The sequence below is a fragment of the Chiloscyllium punctatum genome, chromosome 12 (genome assembly GCF_047496795.1).
Source record: "Chiloscyllium punctatum isolate Juve2018m chromosome 12, sChiPun1.3, whole genome shotgun sequence".
NCBI lineage: Eukaryota > Metazoa > Chordata > Chondrichthyes > Orectolobiformes > Hemiscylliidae > Chiloscyllium > Chiloscyllium punctatum.
Window position 1 is genome coordinate 17,238,509 of NC_092750.1, and position 18,675 is coordinate 17,257,183.

Below are 18,675 nucleotides of genomic sequence, written 5' to 3' on the forward strand. Positions count from 1 at the left end.
CTGCATTCAAAGAGAAAAAAAAAATCATGATTCACATGGAAACCTGAAATAACTGGAAAAGATCAGTTAATCTGGCAAGTGCTCAAACTTTGCTCCTAACCACTTAGTCTGCTTGGTGGACACAACCAAGTAAATTTTGACATGGCCATCAATTGAAGTTTCATTTACCACCCTGTTTCAGAAGAGGGAGAAAATAATTCATGCAGTTTCTCACTCTGGAGCAGCTGCCAACCTTAGAACCAAAGAAGTGCTATTTCCATCTACATCTTATCAATTGATTTTAGCTTGTCAAATTACATTTCAATTCTATTTTGGTAATTTAGTTTCAGGTGCACACTGTTGAAGATGTTCTCGGCACCACACACAATTCTGCTAACTCTGAGCATTTGTCGGTAACATGATGAAAGGCTCTACCTTGGTTTCCCTCGACCACAACTTGAATGCTATTGCCAGTTTTAGTTCCCAAGACAGAAGAGGGAAACATGACACCGTATTGGCAGTATACAAGGCTGTTATAAATAAGGCTTATCCTGATCATTGTAATTCAATGATAAGGACAACTGGAAAACTCTTGAAACTGAAATGGAGTTACTGAGAGAAGACCTTAGAGAATATGAGCAATATTATTTGACAAATTCAATTAACAAACCTTTTCAAATTAAACAAACATGTGCTAGCCACATAAACTAAGCTCATGAAATGTCAATGTGACACAGATTGGAGGAAGAGCTACTTAACACAAGAATGATCATTTGAAATGGTCTCCCAAGTACGAAAATGAAAGTCAAGGTCGTCGATTCACCAACAATGCAACCTGCTAAAGGAAAATTGCACGTTCTTCTCCCAGGACAACACATCAAGGTATTCATGCTCTTAGAAATTAAAGTCATATCAGAACACTCATTTGAGATTGTTACTAATTCTAGTCTGAAGTTCACCAACCCTTCTCGATTCACCAGCATAAGAAAGCCATGGGAGAAAAATGAGTTTAAGTGTTGCTACTATATTCATTGGGAATATATCTGGTCAACGTCAGAAAACAGAAGTGCAAATGGAATGGAGTAGCACTAGGAGGCTGGCCCAAACAAATTGAGACTCAGTCGTCAAAGTCAGTGGGACTAAAGATTTCATTTAACTGCATTGATCCTGCAACCCAACATTCAGGAGATTTAAAAGAGAACAGACAGAAAAATAACAAAAAGTATATTTCTCCCAGTGTCTGCAGGGGCTTCCTCCAGCTACTCCCCAGTTTCCACAGTCCAAAGATGTGCAAGTCAGGTGGATTGGTCATGCTAAATTGCCCACAGTGTTGAGGGTGTGCAGATTAGGTGGATTAGCCATGATAAACGTAGGGTTACAGAGATGGGGTGAGTCTGGGTGAGATGTTCTTGTGGACTCGATGGGCCAAATGGCTTGCTTCCACACTGTAGGAATTCTTTGATTCCATGAAATAAGCTTACTCAGTAAACATCTCCGTACTCTGACTTGTTGCCTGTTTAGGGAGAAGTAGTGAGATAGAATCAGACAACAGAACAGATGTCTGTTATGCTGAACCTACAAAGTCTTCGCTTCTTGAGCCGGTATTGATGCAATGCAAATTGACTGTGCACATGGTACAGTTGTACCGGTCTAGCTGCACTGAACAGCAGCTAATCATCCTGGGTTGGGGAGAAAGCCACTCCAATCCTCAGAATTACAATTCTGAAAATGCTTGTGGGTTAAGCACTTAATTAAAAGCAACCATCTCTGCCTGCTGCCTTTACATTGATTTATTTAATATTATTGCTTCCAGGTCTCGAGTCTCCAAAGCCTGAGACAAAGTGCACACAAAGGATTAGCAAAAAAGAACGAGCTTCCACACCATACGGGCTCAGTGAGACAAGCTGTTTCACAATTTGAGTCAAACCTTGGCAGCAAATGGAAGCTTCAAATGAGCAAGCTGGGAAATTGCCTGGATATTTGGCCAAGCAGTGGGCTTACTTTCATAGTGGTAGAATTTTATGTAGAAGTTAAGCGCTTCGAATCTATAATAATAATTCTGAAAGCTATAATGTCTCTGCAGGACTACATCTTTGCCTCTTGCAATACTCAGCAAAGGGGGGAGGGAGAAATAAAGTGTGCATCAGTGTTGCATGGTAGCTGAACAAAAAACAGCTTTTCAATTCCCACAAATGACATTCCGAGAAGAGAAGGTTTTTTTTTAGGAGGATGTGGGAAGAAAGGGGGAGACATGCCTAGCAACCAATAAAAGGATGACAACTGAAAAAAACCTGGGAGCATATAACCTTTTGTAACCCAAGTGACATTTCTGTTCAGATAAATTCCGTTAAGGTGACTATTTGGTGTTGAAGGTGGTAGAGAGGAGCTGGCAAGAATGTGGGAGGCATTCTGCATGCTCTCCCATAAGGTGGTGACAATTGCAAAGGCATGGAAGCAAGTTACTACACACTCTGTTCTTAGATGAAAACTGTGTTCTTTCTGTCCTTCCCTAAGTATTTTTCTAATTCTGCCTTTTTCATACCACTATGTAGCTGTGCTTGGAATCCAAAAACTTAACGGGGAGGCATTAGTCAGAGAATACAGAAAAATTAAGACAAAACACATTCCATCTATGGACCAGTGATCAAGTGCATCACCTGATTTTAATCCGAACAAGGTACAATGCCTGATGCATGGTGTGTTCCAATTTGGAAAGAAGAAATGAATCAACCAGAAATCCTATTCTTGAACGGTATCCAGTGCTGCCAGTTGGAAAATTTTGCATAGACACCAGACAAGGTACCAGACTTCATTTTCATGCTCCAATGATCTCTAATATTACTGTTAAGGGTCACACATGGACTGGTCATGTGTGCAGTAAAGTGTATTTCAACATACTCAAGTACATTTAGAAGGGAGGAGAAGATAACTAGGAGAGAAAAAAAATGTCTTTCCCTTTCTTTCAATTAGTGGAACACGGAATTTGAGAATAGTCTGAAAAAACAACTCACGTTTCAGACTGAAAATGCCAAAGCTACTCATGAACATTTTCCAAGCTCTCAGACTATTATTGATCTACTGATGCCTTTACACATGGTCCCAAGTGGTCAAGTTTATAAGGAACAACTTGTGCAGAATTATATAGAACAGGTCGTCATTTGGCTCATCATTCCTCTTAACAGCTCTATGAAAATGTTACCCAACTTGTCCCACTCATGTCTTTTCCTCCAAATCCCTAAAAAAAGTTCAATTTCTGATATTTCATAAATTCTATTTTGGAAATTAATGTTGAATTTTCTCTCACTAATCTTATGAGCAGATCTTTCAGGAGCAAAGGGTTGTGCTCCATGGGGCACAGAAATACTAATATAGCCAGCTCCTTTCCAAACAAGAACATCTGGAGAGCACAAATATCACTGCCAACTGCACTTGGCAGAAGGGCCATGGTGTTAATGCAGGAACTGACAAAAAGTTATTCTCTGCTACGGAGTGAAGTGTGGGTCTCAGAATACGTTAAAATTAATGCAAGCTAGATAACACCAGATGGGAATAAGTCAGTCCCTTTCATCTAAAGTGAAAGAAGCATGACAGTGAATCGCTCGTTAACTGTAAAGTGCCAGACATACATGAAATGCGAATCTGCATCCATTGTGTATGCACAGTATCTGCCAGAAATCTGCTCACCAACTGCACAGGGCCAAACATCAAAAGTCTATTCGCATTTCTCAACTCTGTGTTACATTTTGCATTAATACTACAAATCCTTTTATGATAGGCTAATTGCCAGACGATTGACATCATTACAATATGATTTAAGGTCCAATAACTTAACATTTTTTCATAATGGAAGTTATTCAGAGATGATATGAAGCTGGGAAACAAACTACTGTATTGATTTTACATTTTTTTTCCCCCAAGATCACTCAACTTACATTAGCAAAATAATTATGCCTTGGTGCACGAAAGCAAGCTGAAATTCATAATAAGCTAAAGTGCCTCTGACGCAATTAATGCATATTAACTACACGTTTATAGACATTCACAAATTGACATGTGTTTCAGGCAATAAAACACCACATGGTGACCTAAAGAGAAGAAATGGATGCTAAGAAAACGGTGAAGAGAAATTCAGGAAAGTGCTCTGGAAAGCTTAGAAAGAGAATTCCAGAGAGTGGTAGCTGCGTGGGAATTAACATTTTTGAGACTAATGCTAAAACAGTGCGCTTATGGTGGGGAAGGAGGTGATGCTGTAGTCTATAGAATGAAGAGCACCGTGAGACTGCTGGGTTGTAGGACCATACAGAGGACAGGTGGAATGAAGCTGTATTATATACTGAAAAGCAGGGAATGTGCTAAGCAAGAAGAAACAATCAAGACCAGCAGTGAAAGGACCAGACAGAGATGAATAAGATAAAAATCACACAACATCAGGTTATAGTCCAACAGGTTTAAATGGAAGCACACTAGCTTTCGGAGCGATGCTATAACCTGATGAAGGACCGTCGCTCCGAAAGCTAGTGTGCTTCCAATTAAACCTGTTGGACTATAACCTGGTGTTGTGTGATTTTTAACTTTGTACATCCCAGTCCAACACTGGCATCTCCAAAACATGAATAAGATAGAGTGTGTCATGCATTTAGCTGCACGCAGGAGTTCGGAGTGAAGACGTTTGAGAAAAAAAGATCTGTAGTGGTCAGCATTAGAGAAATGAAGTCTCCATTGTCAAGAACATAGATGAGATCATTGGTGGTGGGGCTTAGCTGAGACAATCTAAGTTATTAATTGTGCAACCTCCATATTATAAGCCAAGGTTCAGTTTAACCAAGTAACCAAGGGAAACAGAACTGGCTTATGACATGGAAAGATTTTGTTTTAAATGAGCAGCCTTGGCTTATAGATATGGGTGCATCTATGCATTAATACTGACTGATCCACGACCTACTTTTCAACTTAATCGTTGTTAAAATCTCCAGAGAAATCAATAATTTTTAAAAAAGGGAACTTTCATGATGCTGACAGAAAGAAACTGATTGACAAAATTTCATTTTTTCAAAAGTATTATTGCAAAAATACTAAAATCAACATGATTCAAGCATAACTAACTGGTAAAAGGATATCTGAAATAAAAGGGTAAATTTCACTATTAAAAAAATTGGTCATTTATAAGTACAGAACGCTCAATACTACCTGCACAAATATGGGATTGTATTCAATCTTTCAGTCTTTCCAACTGCCTCTATGTAGGACTTATCACTTCCCAACTGCTTTGACCCATTCACCAGTAGCTATAATCCAACTTCCTTCTGCATGGTCAATACAAGGCAGAGACACTCACTTGGATTGCAATAGTCCTGATGTACAGAATCTCTAAGATCTAGTTTCTCCAACTCCCTTTTACTCTAGACCTTTAAATGGTCTTGCAGGCTCTGACAAAATTAAAACTTGAACTCCTCCTTCTCCCATGGTTCTTCGCCAGTCCGCAACATCTTGGCCTTCAGCTCTCTGCAGTTCCCAACTGAATAACACAAAGTAACATAGTCCCTGTTCTTTTCTTCTGGCTTTTCTTCAATAGGACAGTTTAGAAGGCTGCCAAATAAAATATAACAATGATATGATCAGGGAACCAAGTTTTCTTCAGTGGGTCACGGAACATAGACTTGGCCAGGTCAGCACTTTTTGCCCATTCATAATTGCCCTTGAGGTGGTGAAGGTGCGCTAATTTTGTGAACTCCTTGTAAGTACACCAACAGTGTTATTAGGAGATCCACGATTTTGACCCAGTGACAGAGAAGAAACAGCAATGTTGTTCCAAGTCAGACATTGCGTGGCTTGGGAGGTGGTTGAGCTCCTGAACATCTGCTGCCTTTGTCCTTCTCAGTGGAAGCTGTGGATTTGGAATGTGCTTTTGAAGAAATTAATCCTCTTTCAAAATGCTCCCCAGCTCCTTAAAGGGGATATCACATGAAAATGCAAGCTTTCCTAGCACATAGATCATCATGTGACGGAGTAATGAGAATGATGGCAAATAGAATAAACTACCTATCATTGTGGGAAACTTCACTGCAAAGTGGCATACAGATGAGGAATGAAGTATGCCAAGCATGGAATATACTGGAGGTGACAGGCAGCACGTTTGGTAAGCATTTCATTTGAAAGAAAGCAACTTTGATGCAGCAGCACTCTCTCAACACTCTACCGATGGGTTGGCTTACATTACGCAGTCACATCCTAGAGCAGGTGCTGAACCTGCAAACTCTGCCAAATTACAAGAGCCCCACCCTTATCCAAGTTGCAAGTCTCAACAGTAGGTCAGACCAGATTTGGACAACTTGATGGGGTTTCCTTTTTGGTGTCTGCTAAAACACCTTCAATCTAAGCTGAAAACTTAAGGAAGCTTAAAATGAAATAAAAATCCTCAAAGCTAAGCAGTAAATGTTCACACTTTACACCACAATTACTAAGGTTTCAATATGCAAGTGCACTTTGGAAAAATAACACTGCAAAGTCTGAAAGGGACTGTCAGTCAATCCATTTGCACTCCCTTATCCCCTTGAATTTTGTCCATTATGATCAAATGGGAATCTCTTTCTGGCTAGCAGCCTCCTGAGCTCTGACAGTCCAGTCAACAAACAAAGTCATACAACTGCAAAGTACAGAAGTACAATGTAGGCAGGAAAAGACCTCTGATCTATCCAGTCTGACTCATACAATTGAAACATGTTAAGTACCCACTTTATATATTATCTATAACCATGTGATCTACCTAGAGACACAAAAATATTAATAATTCAAGCCAATTTAGGGTTAAAATATAAATGAGAAATTTCTCCCTGACTCTAATGGCAAGCTAGGAAAGAAAATAGTGAGACATTAGAGATTTGTAGACACACAATACACTTCCTTACCCTGAGGTATTTCATAGACACCAATGTCCAATTCACATTAGATATTAAATAAAATGGCAGAGACAAGGTATGGAATTTGGGTTCTTTTTGACCTGTATGGCTCAGCACCACACTGGGTGGTGCATTCACCCACAAAGGGAACCTCTGTTAACCGCAAATTTCATAATAGTTCAATCAATTGTCAGAATTGCAAAGGCAACCTCGGAGTATTTCAGGGGTTCGTATCAACGTAGGCTTGGTTACAATTGCTGTGGGCATTAGAAAACAGGACATGGACCCAAACAAAAACTACAATTGCACTAGCTCTATAGAAATTCTGAAATCAGAAACCACAGAGTCATGGATTTAATTAAAATGCCAGGATCGAAAGCAGTCCAAGTTAGAAGTGGTACTGATTCCAAACTATAAAGCAGTGATTAACATATCAAGAATGAAAATTACAGAGTAGTGTATGCTGTGGAAAAGCTGACAGTGCTGATATGAGCATTCAGCAGCAGCTGTGTGCCACTTGTGCATTAGGTGGTGTATGATGTTGGAGAGGAAGCTGTACCAGCCATTTGATTGCTGGATATTTTTGTGAACGGGGACAGATGATGGAACAGCCCCACCCTCATTTGTACAGTGTCTATAACTTGGTTCTAGAGTAGTTCCACTCTCAATGTAACCTAAAGTAATTGAAAGAAAAGTAGAGTGGAAAGTGGAGTGGAAATTGCAACTCTCTCCCTGAAAAAAGTTCAATAGAAAATAGATTTTAGATTTTTAGCTGAGTGTGGTAAAGTTTAAAGAACTAGGAAGGACCAGCTATATACTTCCATTTCAGAATAGAAAATAACTTGCAAATGTTGACATTCTCAAGGCCTGCTGCCCTTGTTTGCCAAGACACAACATTGGAAGGTAATGTCAAACGAGCCTTGGCAACCTGCTGCTGTGCATCTTGTAAACTGAATGACAGAAGACTCAAAAGGGCCGAACAGCTTACTCCTGTTCTTGTTTTCCTGACACGAATTCAAGAACTATCAATTATTTTTATCCGGGGTGGAATAGTAATATGACAAGTACACGTAGTCCTTGTTTAAAGTCTCTGTATCGAACATTTTGATTTAAGAACCAATTTTTAAGGGCTTAAACTCCGGGGCTTAAACTCAATCTTCCATTTAACAGATTTTGCTTCCTGGCCATTTTATTTGCAAGTTGGGATAGCGTTGGCATCATTACACCTGTGCCCTGTAATCGTGAAATATTGTTATTTCAACAGTTCTATGCTGTTAGTACAGCTACTGAGCTAAACTTTGGTTTTTAAACTTATCCTATTATTTGTAACTGCCATTAAGAATTGGCTGTAGACTTTACTTTCAAAGGAAAAAAGGTTCTCTGCTACACAGCACATTAGTTGAGGAACTAAATCTTTTTAAAATGTTGTTTATATCTATAGTTGAAGAACTATTGTAAACTGTCTTTGCAAGACCTCTCTATGTCATTGACATAGTACAAAGCTTCAACTTATTTTTAAAAAGAGTTCTCTGCCATCAAGAAGCTTGCTCCTCAGTCTACCTTTCTTCACTGACGCTGGTTTTGATTACAAATTGCTTTCGCTTCTACACACATTGGAACAGAAAAAGACCATTCAGCCTGTCAAGACTCCTTCAGCATTCAGTATGGTCATGTCTCATTTACTTGACTGCTATTTACCCCAAACACACACTTTCCATCATCAGGATTTCAAACCCCATCAATCTTTACTTTCAACATATGCAATGACTGAGCTGTTATGGCCCTCTGGAGTAGAGAATTCAGTCTTCCAGGTAAGGAAAATTCTCACCTCAGTCCCCTTGCTTTGAAATTTGCATCCCAGAGAAACAGGTTTCCTGTATCGACCTGGCCTCTCCTCCTAAGATATTCTTGCCATCTCAGGCACAAGTCTGTGAACCTCTTTAGCAGTCCCTCTACAACATGACATCGCTCCCACAGTAAAGGGACCACAACATTACTCCAGGCATAGTCTAACTAAGGTTTTAAATTACTGAAGCACGACTTCATTACTGTTATACTTAAATCCCCCTCTTACAATAAACACTGACATAGAATCAATCTTCCAAATTCCTTGCTGTATCTGTATGTTAGCTCTCAGTGACTTATGGACAAGGACACCTCTGACCCTTCGTACACCTACACTTTCTAGCCTCTTTACCAGTTAAGAAATACTCCTTTTAATAAAATGTATAACCTCAATGACACCATATCCTCATTCACTCTCTCCAGCACAGATGCTCAGGTGCAGCAGTGTTTTCAAGATGCATTGCAGATATTCAAAAAATTCTTAGACAGCACTGCCTAAACCCATGACCACCACTATCTAGAAGGATAAGGACAGTAGTTACATGGAGAAAATCACCACCTGCAAGTTCCTCTTCAAGATGCTCAACACCCCAACTTGGAAATATATCACCGTTCCTTCTCGGTGGTGGTATCAAAATCCTGAAAGGCCCTCCCTAACAGCATTGTTGGTGCACTTCAACCACATGAACTGTTGCTGTCCAAGAAGCTCATCACCACCTTCTCAAGGGCAATTAGGAATGGGCAATTAAATGCTGGTCAAGCTAGTGATGCCCACAGTCCTAAATGAAAATAGATTCCTCATTATACCCCATTTGCTATGTTCTTGTCTGCTCACTCAATCTATCCAAATTCTCTCAGTTGCTGTGCATCCTTCTCACAGCACACATTCTGTGCTCATTTTATGTCATTCATGAACTGCGAAATGTTATGTTTTCTTTCCCCATATCCAAAACAGTGAAGTGTTGAGGCCCAAGTACTGATTCTTGTGGTACCCAAGTCACAGGCTGCCAAAGTGACATTGACCTATTTATTCCTCCTGCTTTCTCATTTAGCCTATCCTTATTCCACACAACTGCATTGCTTCATCACATATTTAAAAATCAAAACCCTTCTGAAAATCAAAGTATGCTACATTCACTGACACCCCTCAATCGTTAGTAACATCCTCAGAAATCTCAAATAAGCTCATCAAACACACACCCATTCACAAATCTATAACCACTGTTTTCCAATCAGATCATTATTATCCTAGTGTCTACTTATCACATTCTTCACAATAGATTTGAAAATTTTCATTGCTATGGATAGAAGGTGAATCGTTCTGTAGTTGTGCACTTGCTCTCTCTCTCTCTCTCCCCTCTTCCCTCATTCTGAACTGAAGTGAAATTGCTTTCCTCAACTTTAGAACTGATTAGATTAAAATATATAGTACATTATTTTTAAACAACGGGATGACAGACATAGCTTGGCATGGCTGAACAGATCGCTCTCTGCCCTGTGCAATATCAGACTCCAGGTCATCAGGATACTGCACTCTTCCTCCTCGATCTAAGTAGCACTGGTAAAACACTCAGAACGAGTTCATTTATCTCCATCATTTCCTTCAGCTAGAAAAGGCACATTCAACAAAGAAAACAAAAATACTGGAGGGTAAACGGAGGGTTGAATAAAAGTCTGCCCAAACATTTGCAATTCACCTACTGGATTCCCAACCTCATATCCTCTGTGGGTGGAAACTAGGGAAAAGGTGTAGCTTTAGTACAAAACAATGTGTCACTATTTGTTCTGAATACAAATCATACACATACATACTTTTCAGCAACATTTACACCATCAATCTTATGCCAAAATACGTTGCTTGTGTGCATAAAGCAACATAAAGGCGTCTGTGAAGCTCAAAAGAAAAGCAATAGAACACATCAAAAAGAGAGTGACATTCCACCTCACAAACAGGGAAGTGTTAGCCATAAATAGTACGACATAACAGCTGTGCAGGAGCTGTCTAAGAAGATACTCTTAAATATACGGTGCAGCAGAAATCAAACAATTTATGTTAAAATTAGATCGGAATGCATACAATATATTTTAGATCCAAATAGCACAACCAGCTGCCTCAAAGAGCAAAACCAGTTTTTTGTTTCCTGCAAATGCTGACGTGGTTACAATGATTAATTGTGTAGACATTATCCAATGTCATCCAAAGTCTCACTGCAGCTTGCCAGTGACTGTCTCCGTACAGTCACACCAAAGGCACAGCTGGGTTACTTCTGCCATATCTCCTCCACCAGACTTCCCCTTTACTGTACTTAGGAGCCATCTGCAGTCAGCTCAGTGCAATCTCAAAGTCATGGAAGACAAGTTCACGGAACACAAAACTGTTACATAGATGGCTTACTTATTTGGGTCAGTGCCAGTATGTCAGAAACGGAAATCTATGAATGCCTGGGACTACTCTTACATCGAGGGAAATGCGATGAACAGGGCTGCACACTTTATAATACAGCTATGCACAGCCACGAGTCAGCTCGAGTGATCGTATCAACCAATTCATACTTTATGCATCTGGAATCGATAAGGCGGCAATGTATTTGTGGTGACCAGGTTCTCCCTTCTGAAAAACCGATTACACATCTGGCAAAAAAAAAGGGCATTGAAGAGGAGGGATCTCAGAACCCCTAGAGTTTGGAAACAGGCGCTTTGGCCCATAAAGTCCATATCAACCCTCCAAAGAGTAACCGACCCAGACCCATTCCCCTACCCTATCACTCTACATTTGCCTCTAACTAATGCACCTAACCTACACACCCCTGAACACTATGGGCAATTTAGCATGGCCAATCTGCACATCTTTGGACCGTGGGAGGAAACCAGAGTACCTGGAGGAAACCCACGCAGACACGGGGCGAATTTGTAAACTCCACACAGACAGTTGCCTGAGGCTTGAATTGAATCTGGCTTACTGGCGTTGTGAGGCAGCAGTGTAACCACTGAGCCACCGTGTCACCCTAGGGTGGATCTGACAGGCATATGGGGACATGATAAAGCTATTTAATTAGATCATGGTTGATTTGCACCTCAGGTCTATCCACCTGCCTTGATGACACAGCTCCTAAAACCCAAACACCCCTGCCCAATTACAAAGACAGTTCTAATTTCTGTGGTGAAAGTTTCTACTGACTGAGCCCAAGAACCATTTCAGAACGGGTACTACAGATTGCTACATGTCTTTGTTTGACAGACTGCATCCTGATATTACCACTGAATGGCCTTGCTGAATATTTAAGGTTATGCCACCCACCCCTCAGTTTGGGTTCCAAAATTGAGGACAAGTTTCCAAGTTGAGGAAATGTTCTCACTTTATTCTATCAAGTCTTTCAACCATTTTCTACATGCAAAGTAAATCTTTCCTTATCCTTCATTATTCAGACTGCAAAACTGTCCCATAACTTAACAATATTATTCCCAATATTAATAGACTGGTAAACAGTACTGCACCTTCGTAAGGTCAATAATACTTAGAATTATTTAATAATATTCTGAATATTATTACTGAAATCTTGAGTCTTAATGCAGTATTACAGGGATTTGTACATTAAGGGTCTCTGATCACTTGAAATGACATTAATCCTAAAATCATTTGACGGTACTTTGTAAAGGCATATACTTTCATAGAATACCTACAGAGTGGGGGCAGGCCATTCAATTCATTGAGTCAACAGCAAATTTTCCACCCAAACCCTCCCCCTCTACCTTATCCCTGTAACCCTGCATATCCCATGGCTAATCCACCTAGCCTGCACACCCGTGGACACAGTGGGCAATTTAACATGGCCAATCCACCTAAGCTGCAAATCTTTGGATTCTGGGAGAAAACCGGAGCACCTGGAGGAAACCCATGCAGACACAGGGAGAAAGGTAAACTCCACACCGATAGTTGCTCAAGACTGGAATCGAACCTGGGACCCTAGTACTGTGAAGCAGCAGTGCTTACCACTGCACCACCCTGCCGCCCATGAATTGTGAAGTGAACTTGAATATGTGAAATTATTCTACTCCATTTTGATCCTCACTTTATCTCATATTTACATGACAACATACTTTTGTGGTTGACTTTCTAAAACAAACAATAAAAAGGGACGTGGGCGTCATTTATGTGCTGGTTACAACAGAACTGATATTTTAATCAAGCGTCATTTAAAATTTCACTGCACCAAGTGGACGGAGGAAACCTTTCTTTCTTTGCCACAAAGTTTCTTTTGGAACAAAGTCAAAAATCAAGATCAGTCTCACTTTGCATCAGTGACAACTATTTCTTTGAACTATGCCAAATTGGAACGAAGGAATATTCGGATCTGAAAAGAATTCAGAATATTAGAAATCACAAACAAAAACAGGCTAGAAATGCTAATGTCAATCAGCATCCGAAGAGCAAACAGGGGGTTAATCTGCAGATGCGTTGACTGCTTAGATTCCACCAGCTTTGATAGATAGTGACACCCAAAATGTTCACCAAACATTCTTTTAATTTCAAATGCTGATCAACTCAGCTATTTTAACTCAGAATTTTCTTTTACTGTGGCAAGGGGGAAAATGGTAAGGTCACCAGATTAGTGATCCAAGGGCCCAGGCTAATGCTCTGGGGATGTGGGTTCAAATCTCACCAGGTATGGTGGAATTTAATTGCAATTAATGAATCCTGGATTGAAAGCTGGGAGTGGACTTTACATGCCTCAGTCAGGCACATTTTCAGCAGGGAGACACGTAACATAGGGCTGATTCACACCGTCTCACTCCTCTCCAGAATAGACAGGGTATAACAGGAAAACCCGTCTCTCTAAAAATAAAGCACTCCACCTTTCCTTCCGCCTTCAATTAACCATGTAACCCAATCTCATCTGTTTCACTAAAGCCCTTCAGGGAAAGAAACCAGTCATTCCTTACATCGTCTGCAATAAACATGTTTTCAAATCCACAGCAATGTGGTTGACTCTTAAATGCCCTCTGAAACAGTCATTCCATTCAAGAGCATTTGGGGACTGGTCAAAATGTTAGCCTTTACCACTCCATGAGGAGGCAAAGAAAGAACACATCTAAGCACCTACCTGAATACTCAGGGAAGCAAATAGTCAGGGGACTCTTGGTGATCTTCTCTTCAAAGAGGTCCTTCTTGTTGAGGAAGAGGATGATAGAAGTATCCGTGAACCATTTGTTGTTGCAAATACTGTCAAAAAGTTTCATGCTCTCATGCATGCGATTCTGGAACAGAGGAGAGTGGCTTCATTATGGAATGCTTACTCCCAGCCTGGTGCAGTGTGAAACAACTTTATAAGCAATGCAGAACCCAGATATTCCACGCACACCTACTTTCTACAGAACAACATTATTCTTAAAAACATTTGGATCAGTGATCTCTTCAAAGTCTGACTTAATCTAAGGGAATGTGAAGGCTGCAGATGCTGGAGATTGGAGTCAAAAAGTGTGGAGCTCGAAATGCACAGCCGGTCAGGCAGCATCCGTGTAGCAGAAAAGTCGACATTTCACGCATAAGCCCTTGATCAGATATCTAGGGGACAGGTCACTTATGTTCTTTTTAAAAATCCAAGGATGTTTAATACTGCGATATTGAATGCTTCCCATCCCTTGTCCTCTGGAGTCAACATCAAGCACTCCCAAATTGATCAGACACAATTTTGGTGTACTCTGCATAATATGCCCAGACCCCAAACTGGATCAATGAAACAGCTTTCATTCTACCACTTCCATTTTACCAGATCATATTCTTAACAAGGAAATATTGATCCCATCAGCCAGTAAGAGGTTTGAATCCAGGTGCGTCTACTCATTTCCTTCAAAGCATTTAACCATCTTGAACCCTGATAACTTGAGGCAATGACAATATTCTTTTGATGTTATACCCCAAAACATTGTAAAGTGAACTCATCATGGCACTGGCATAGTACCCCATAAAGATAGAGTGGGAGTGAGAACAGAGAAGAGCGTTTCTCTTCAGTGTGATATATAGATTCTGCTCACCCCTCAGTGAGCACAAGCCCTCTTCATCTTACCTTCTCCATCTCAGGAAAATAATTAAATGAAAAGCAAGGTTTCTGACTTCCCATTTTCCAAATGGTGTGCAAGAGATTTGGAAAAGCAGGCAGTTCCTGCCTTGAACTTGGGTTTATTAATTAATCTGCATCCATTGATCACATCCCATTTAACAGTGGATATCAATTTTATAAGTGTTACTAGAGTGATAAATATGGCTTTCAATTTTCAACATCCATCATCTGATTTTAATACCTGAGACCTTTCATGGATTAAAGTGGTTTTACATTTTTAAAAAAAAGTAAATTCCTAAAATGGTTGCCATGATCACCCATCCACAGGTTGAGACAAGTCCAGGAAATCAATGCAGAATAAACAAAACTATCTGACCTCAGTGGTGGGAAAGATGCTGGAGTCTATTATAAAGGATGAAATTACGGAAGGGGAAATCATGCTTGACTAATCTTCTTGAATTTTTTGAGGATGTAACTCGGAAGATGGACAAGGGAGATCCAGTGGATGTAGTGTACCTGGACTTTCAGAAAGCTTTTGATAAAGTCCCACACAAGAGGTTAGTGAGTAAAATTAGGGCGCACGGGATTGGGGGCAAAGTACTAGATTGTTTCCTATTAGCCAATTCTCTATCCAAAGGGTAGTGATTAACGGCTCCATTTCGAAATGGCAGGCAGTGACCAGTGGGGTACCGCAGGGATCCGTGCTGGGACCGCAGCTTTTTACAATATATGTAAATGATATAGAAGATGGTATCAGCAATAACATTAGCAAATTTGCTGATGACACAAAGCTAGGTGGTAGGGTGAAATGTGATGAGGATGTTAGGGGATTACAGGGTGACCTGAACAAGTTAGGTGAGTGGGCAGATGCATGGCAGATGCAGTTTAATGTGGATAAATGTCTGGTTATCCACTTTGGTGGCAAGAACAGGAAGGCAGATTACTACCTCAATGGTATCAAATTAGGTAAAGGGGCTGTTCAGAGAGATCTGGGTGTTCTTGTCCACCAGTCAATGAAGGCAAGCATGCAGGTACAGCAGGTCGTGAAGAAGGCTAATAGCATGCTGGCCTTCATAACAAGAGGGATTGAGTATAGAAGCAAAGAGGTGCTTCTGCAGCTGTACAGGGCCCTGGTGAGACCACACCTGGAGTACTGTGTACAGTTCTGGTCTCCAAATTTGAGGAAAGACATTCTGGCTATTGAGGGAGTGCAGCGTAGGTTCACGAGGTCAATTCCTGGAATGGCAGGATTGCCTTACACGGAAAGACTGAAGCGACTGGGCTTGTATACCCTTGAGTTTAGAAGACTGAGAGGGGATCTGATTGAAACGTATAGGATTATGAAAGGACTGGACACTCTGGCAGGAGGGAACATATTTCCGTTGATGGGGGAGTGCCGAACCAGAGGACACAACTTAAAAATACGGGGTAGACCATTTAGGACAGAGAGGAGGAGAAACTACTTCACCCAGAGAGTGGTGGCTGTGTGGAATGCTCTGCCCCAGAGGGCAGTGGAGGCCCAGTCTCTGGATTCATTTAAGAAAGAATTGTGTAGAGCTCTCAAGGATAGTGGAGTCAAGGGGTATGGAGATAAGGCTGGAACAGGATACTGATTAGGAATGATCAGCCATGATCATATTGAATGGCGGTGCAGGCTCGAAGGGCAGAATGGCCTACTCCTGCATCTATTGTCTATTGTCTATTCTCTATTGCAATGAAATCACCATTTTATCTAAAATAACTGAAATCAGAGTCAAGAAATGTGCATCTCCTGTTTCAATTCACATTTGTACAATTGGTTACTGATATTAGACATGAATGTTTGCCTGCAACTGTTCAACTTGGAAAGACAATGCAGCTATACTTGGGATTACACAACAAACCATATTTCAACAGTCATCTTTTAGCAGCACAGCAGACAGAAGGAAAAGCAAGTTTGTAACAGTAAGACCTGAAAGACTCAGTATCTCCCTCTCTTTCCCACTCTTGTTCTCTTCTCACCACACCCCATTGAGAAATCAAATTGGGGAAACAACCATGCAACAGGAACTCTATACTTTGCCACTGTTGGGATTACAAGTTAATAACTGAACAGTTGTAACACCTCAAGGGCTCTTAAGAATTTTTAAACCACGTAACTTTTATTTTTGTCTCTGTACCTGACGCATTCCCCTTTTTAAATTTAATACATGAGCATGCATGTTTGACATTGCATTTTAATTTGTTTCTTATAATTAGTAGGTAATTAAAGATTTTATTTTGATGTTGTCAACTAGAAAGGATACAGAGAGGATAAGGATATTGCCAGGACTAGAGGGTTTGAGTTATGAGGAGAGGCTGGGATTTTTCCCCCGGAGTACAGGAGGCTGACTGGTGACCAGACAGAGGTTTATAAAATTATGAGGTGATAAGGTAAATAGCCAAGATTTTGAGGAGGGGTGGGGGGAGGGGAGAAGGGGCAGGGGAGTCTAATACTCGAGAGTATAGATTTCAGGTGAGAAGAGAAAGATTTTAAAAAGGACCTGAGATTAACTTCTTCACACTGAGGGTGGTGTGTGTATGGAATGAGCTGCCAGAGGAGCTGGTAGACTTGGATCCAATTACAACATTCAAAAGGGATGTGGTCAGGTACATGAATAGGAAAGGTTTAAGAGGGATATGAGGCAATCACAGGCAAATGGGACTAATTCACAGGCAAATGGGACTAATTCAGTTCAGGATACCTGATCAGCATGGAGTTGGATCAAAAAGGTCTGTTTTTGTGTTGTATAACTCTATTCTTAAAATTGACCTGAACTATGTTTTAGCAGGTCGGTTAGCTCAACTGGCTTGATGGCTGATTGGTGATGCAGTGATGCCAACAGCATGGATCCAATTTCCCACTCTGGTTAAAGTTATGATGAAAGACTTCTCTTCTCAACCTCACCCTCACCTATTGCCCAAGGTGTGATGAGCCTCAATTTAAACCACCATCAGTTATCTCTCTAATGAGAGTAGCCCAGCAGTCCAGGTTAGACTATGATAACTTTAGGAGGAAATGAACACTGCAGGTGCTCAAGATCAGAGTTGAAAGTGTGGTGCTGGAAAAGCACAGCAGGTCAGGCAGCATCCAAGGAGCAGGAGAATCGACGTTTCGGGCATAAGTCCCTCATTGCTGATGTTTTAACTTAAGCGTGATAGCAACTTAAAAAGACCAAAAATATTTGTTACAATATTACGATATTAATAGTTGAAGAAACCACCAAATTTGAAGAGAACAGCTGACATGCTAGAAGGGGCATTCAATAAAGCCTCAAGATTTAACCATGGAATAAAGGAAGGGCAACTCCACTGCTCAGAATACAAGTAATATCAACTTGAATAATTTAATTGTAAAGAAATCTTAAAATGAATGCAGGTTATTATATTTTAAGGTAATTCATAGCAAGCCAACAAGAGGAAATTCTGAACTTCGTTTCAGAAAACAAATCTAGCCAAGTGGAAGGAGCTTCATTAAGACAGTTTTTCACTGCTACTAGTCATAAATTCAGAGAGATTTAGTGCTATTCTGGGAAAGCATAAAGACAGGTAGAGCAAAAGGTCACCACACAATAGGAAGCATCGGTTATGAAGGGTGTGAGGAGGAGATTCACCAGGATGTTCTCTAGGTTGAAGCATTTTAGCTACAAAGACGGACTAAATATGCTTTTGAACAGAGAAGGCTGAGAGAGGACCTGATTGAGATGTGTCAGATTATGAGGGGCTTGGACAGGCTGCTTAGGAATCAGCAGTGCCGTTTATTTGAATGGTCAATAACAAGGGGCAAAACTTTAAAGGTGAGGGAGGTTTAGAGGGGATTTGAGGAAATTTTGTTTCGCCACTCAGAAGGTGGAGGGCATCCAGACGTATGACCTGGG

The 18,675-nt window shown here is 40.6% G+C and overlaps 1 protein-coding gene across 1 annotated transcript in view; it reads right to left on the minus strand.

Moving 5' to 3' along the window:
- LOC140483631 (guanine nucleotide-binding protein G(i) subunit alpha-2) overlaps window positions 1-18,675 on the minus strand; it is a 241,975-nt gene that overhangs the window by 8,511 nt on the left and 214,789 nt on the right. The window contains exon 7 of the mRNA XM_072581933.1: window positions 13,823-13,976. Within this exon, the coding sequence (XP_072438034.1) occupies window positions 13,823-13,976 (154 nt within the window). The remainder of the gene's footprint in view (window positions 1-13,822; window positions 13,977-18,675) is intronic.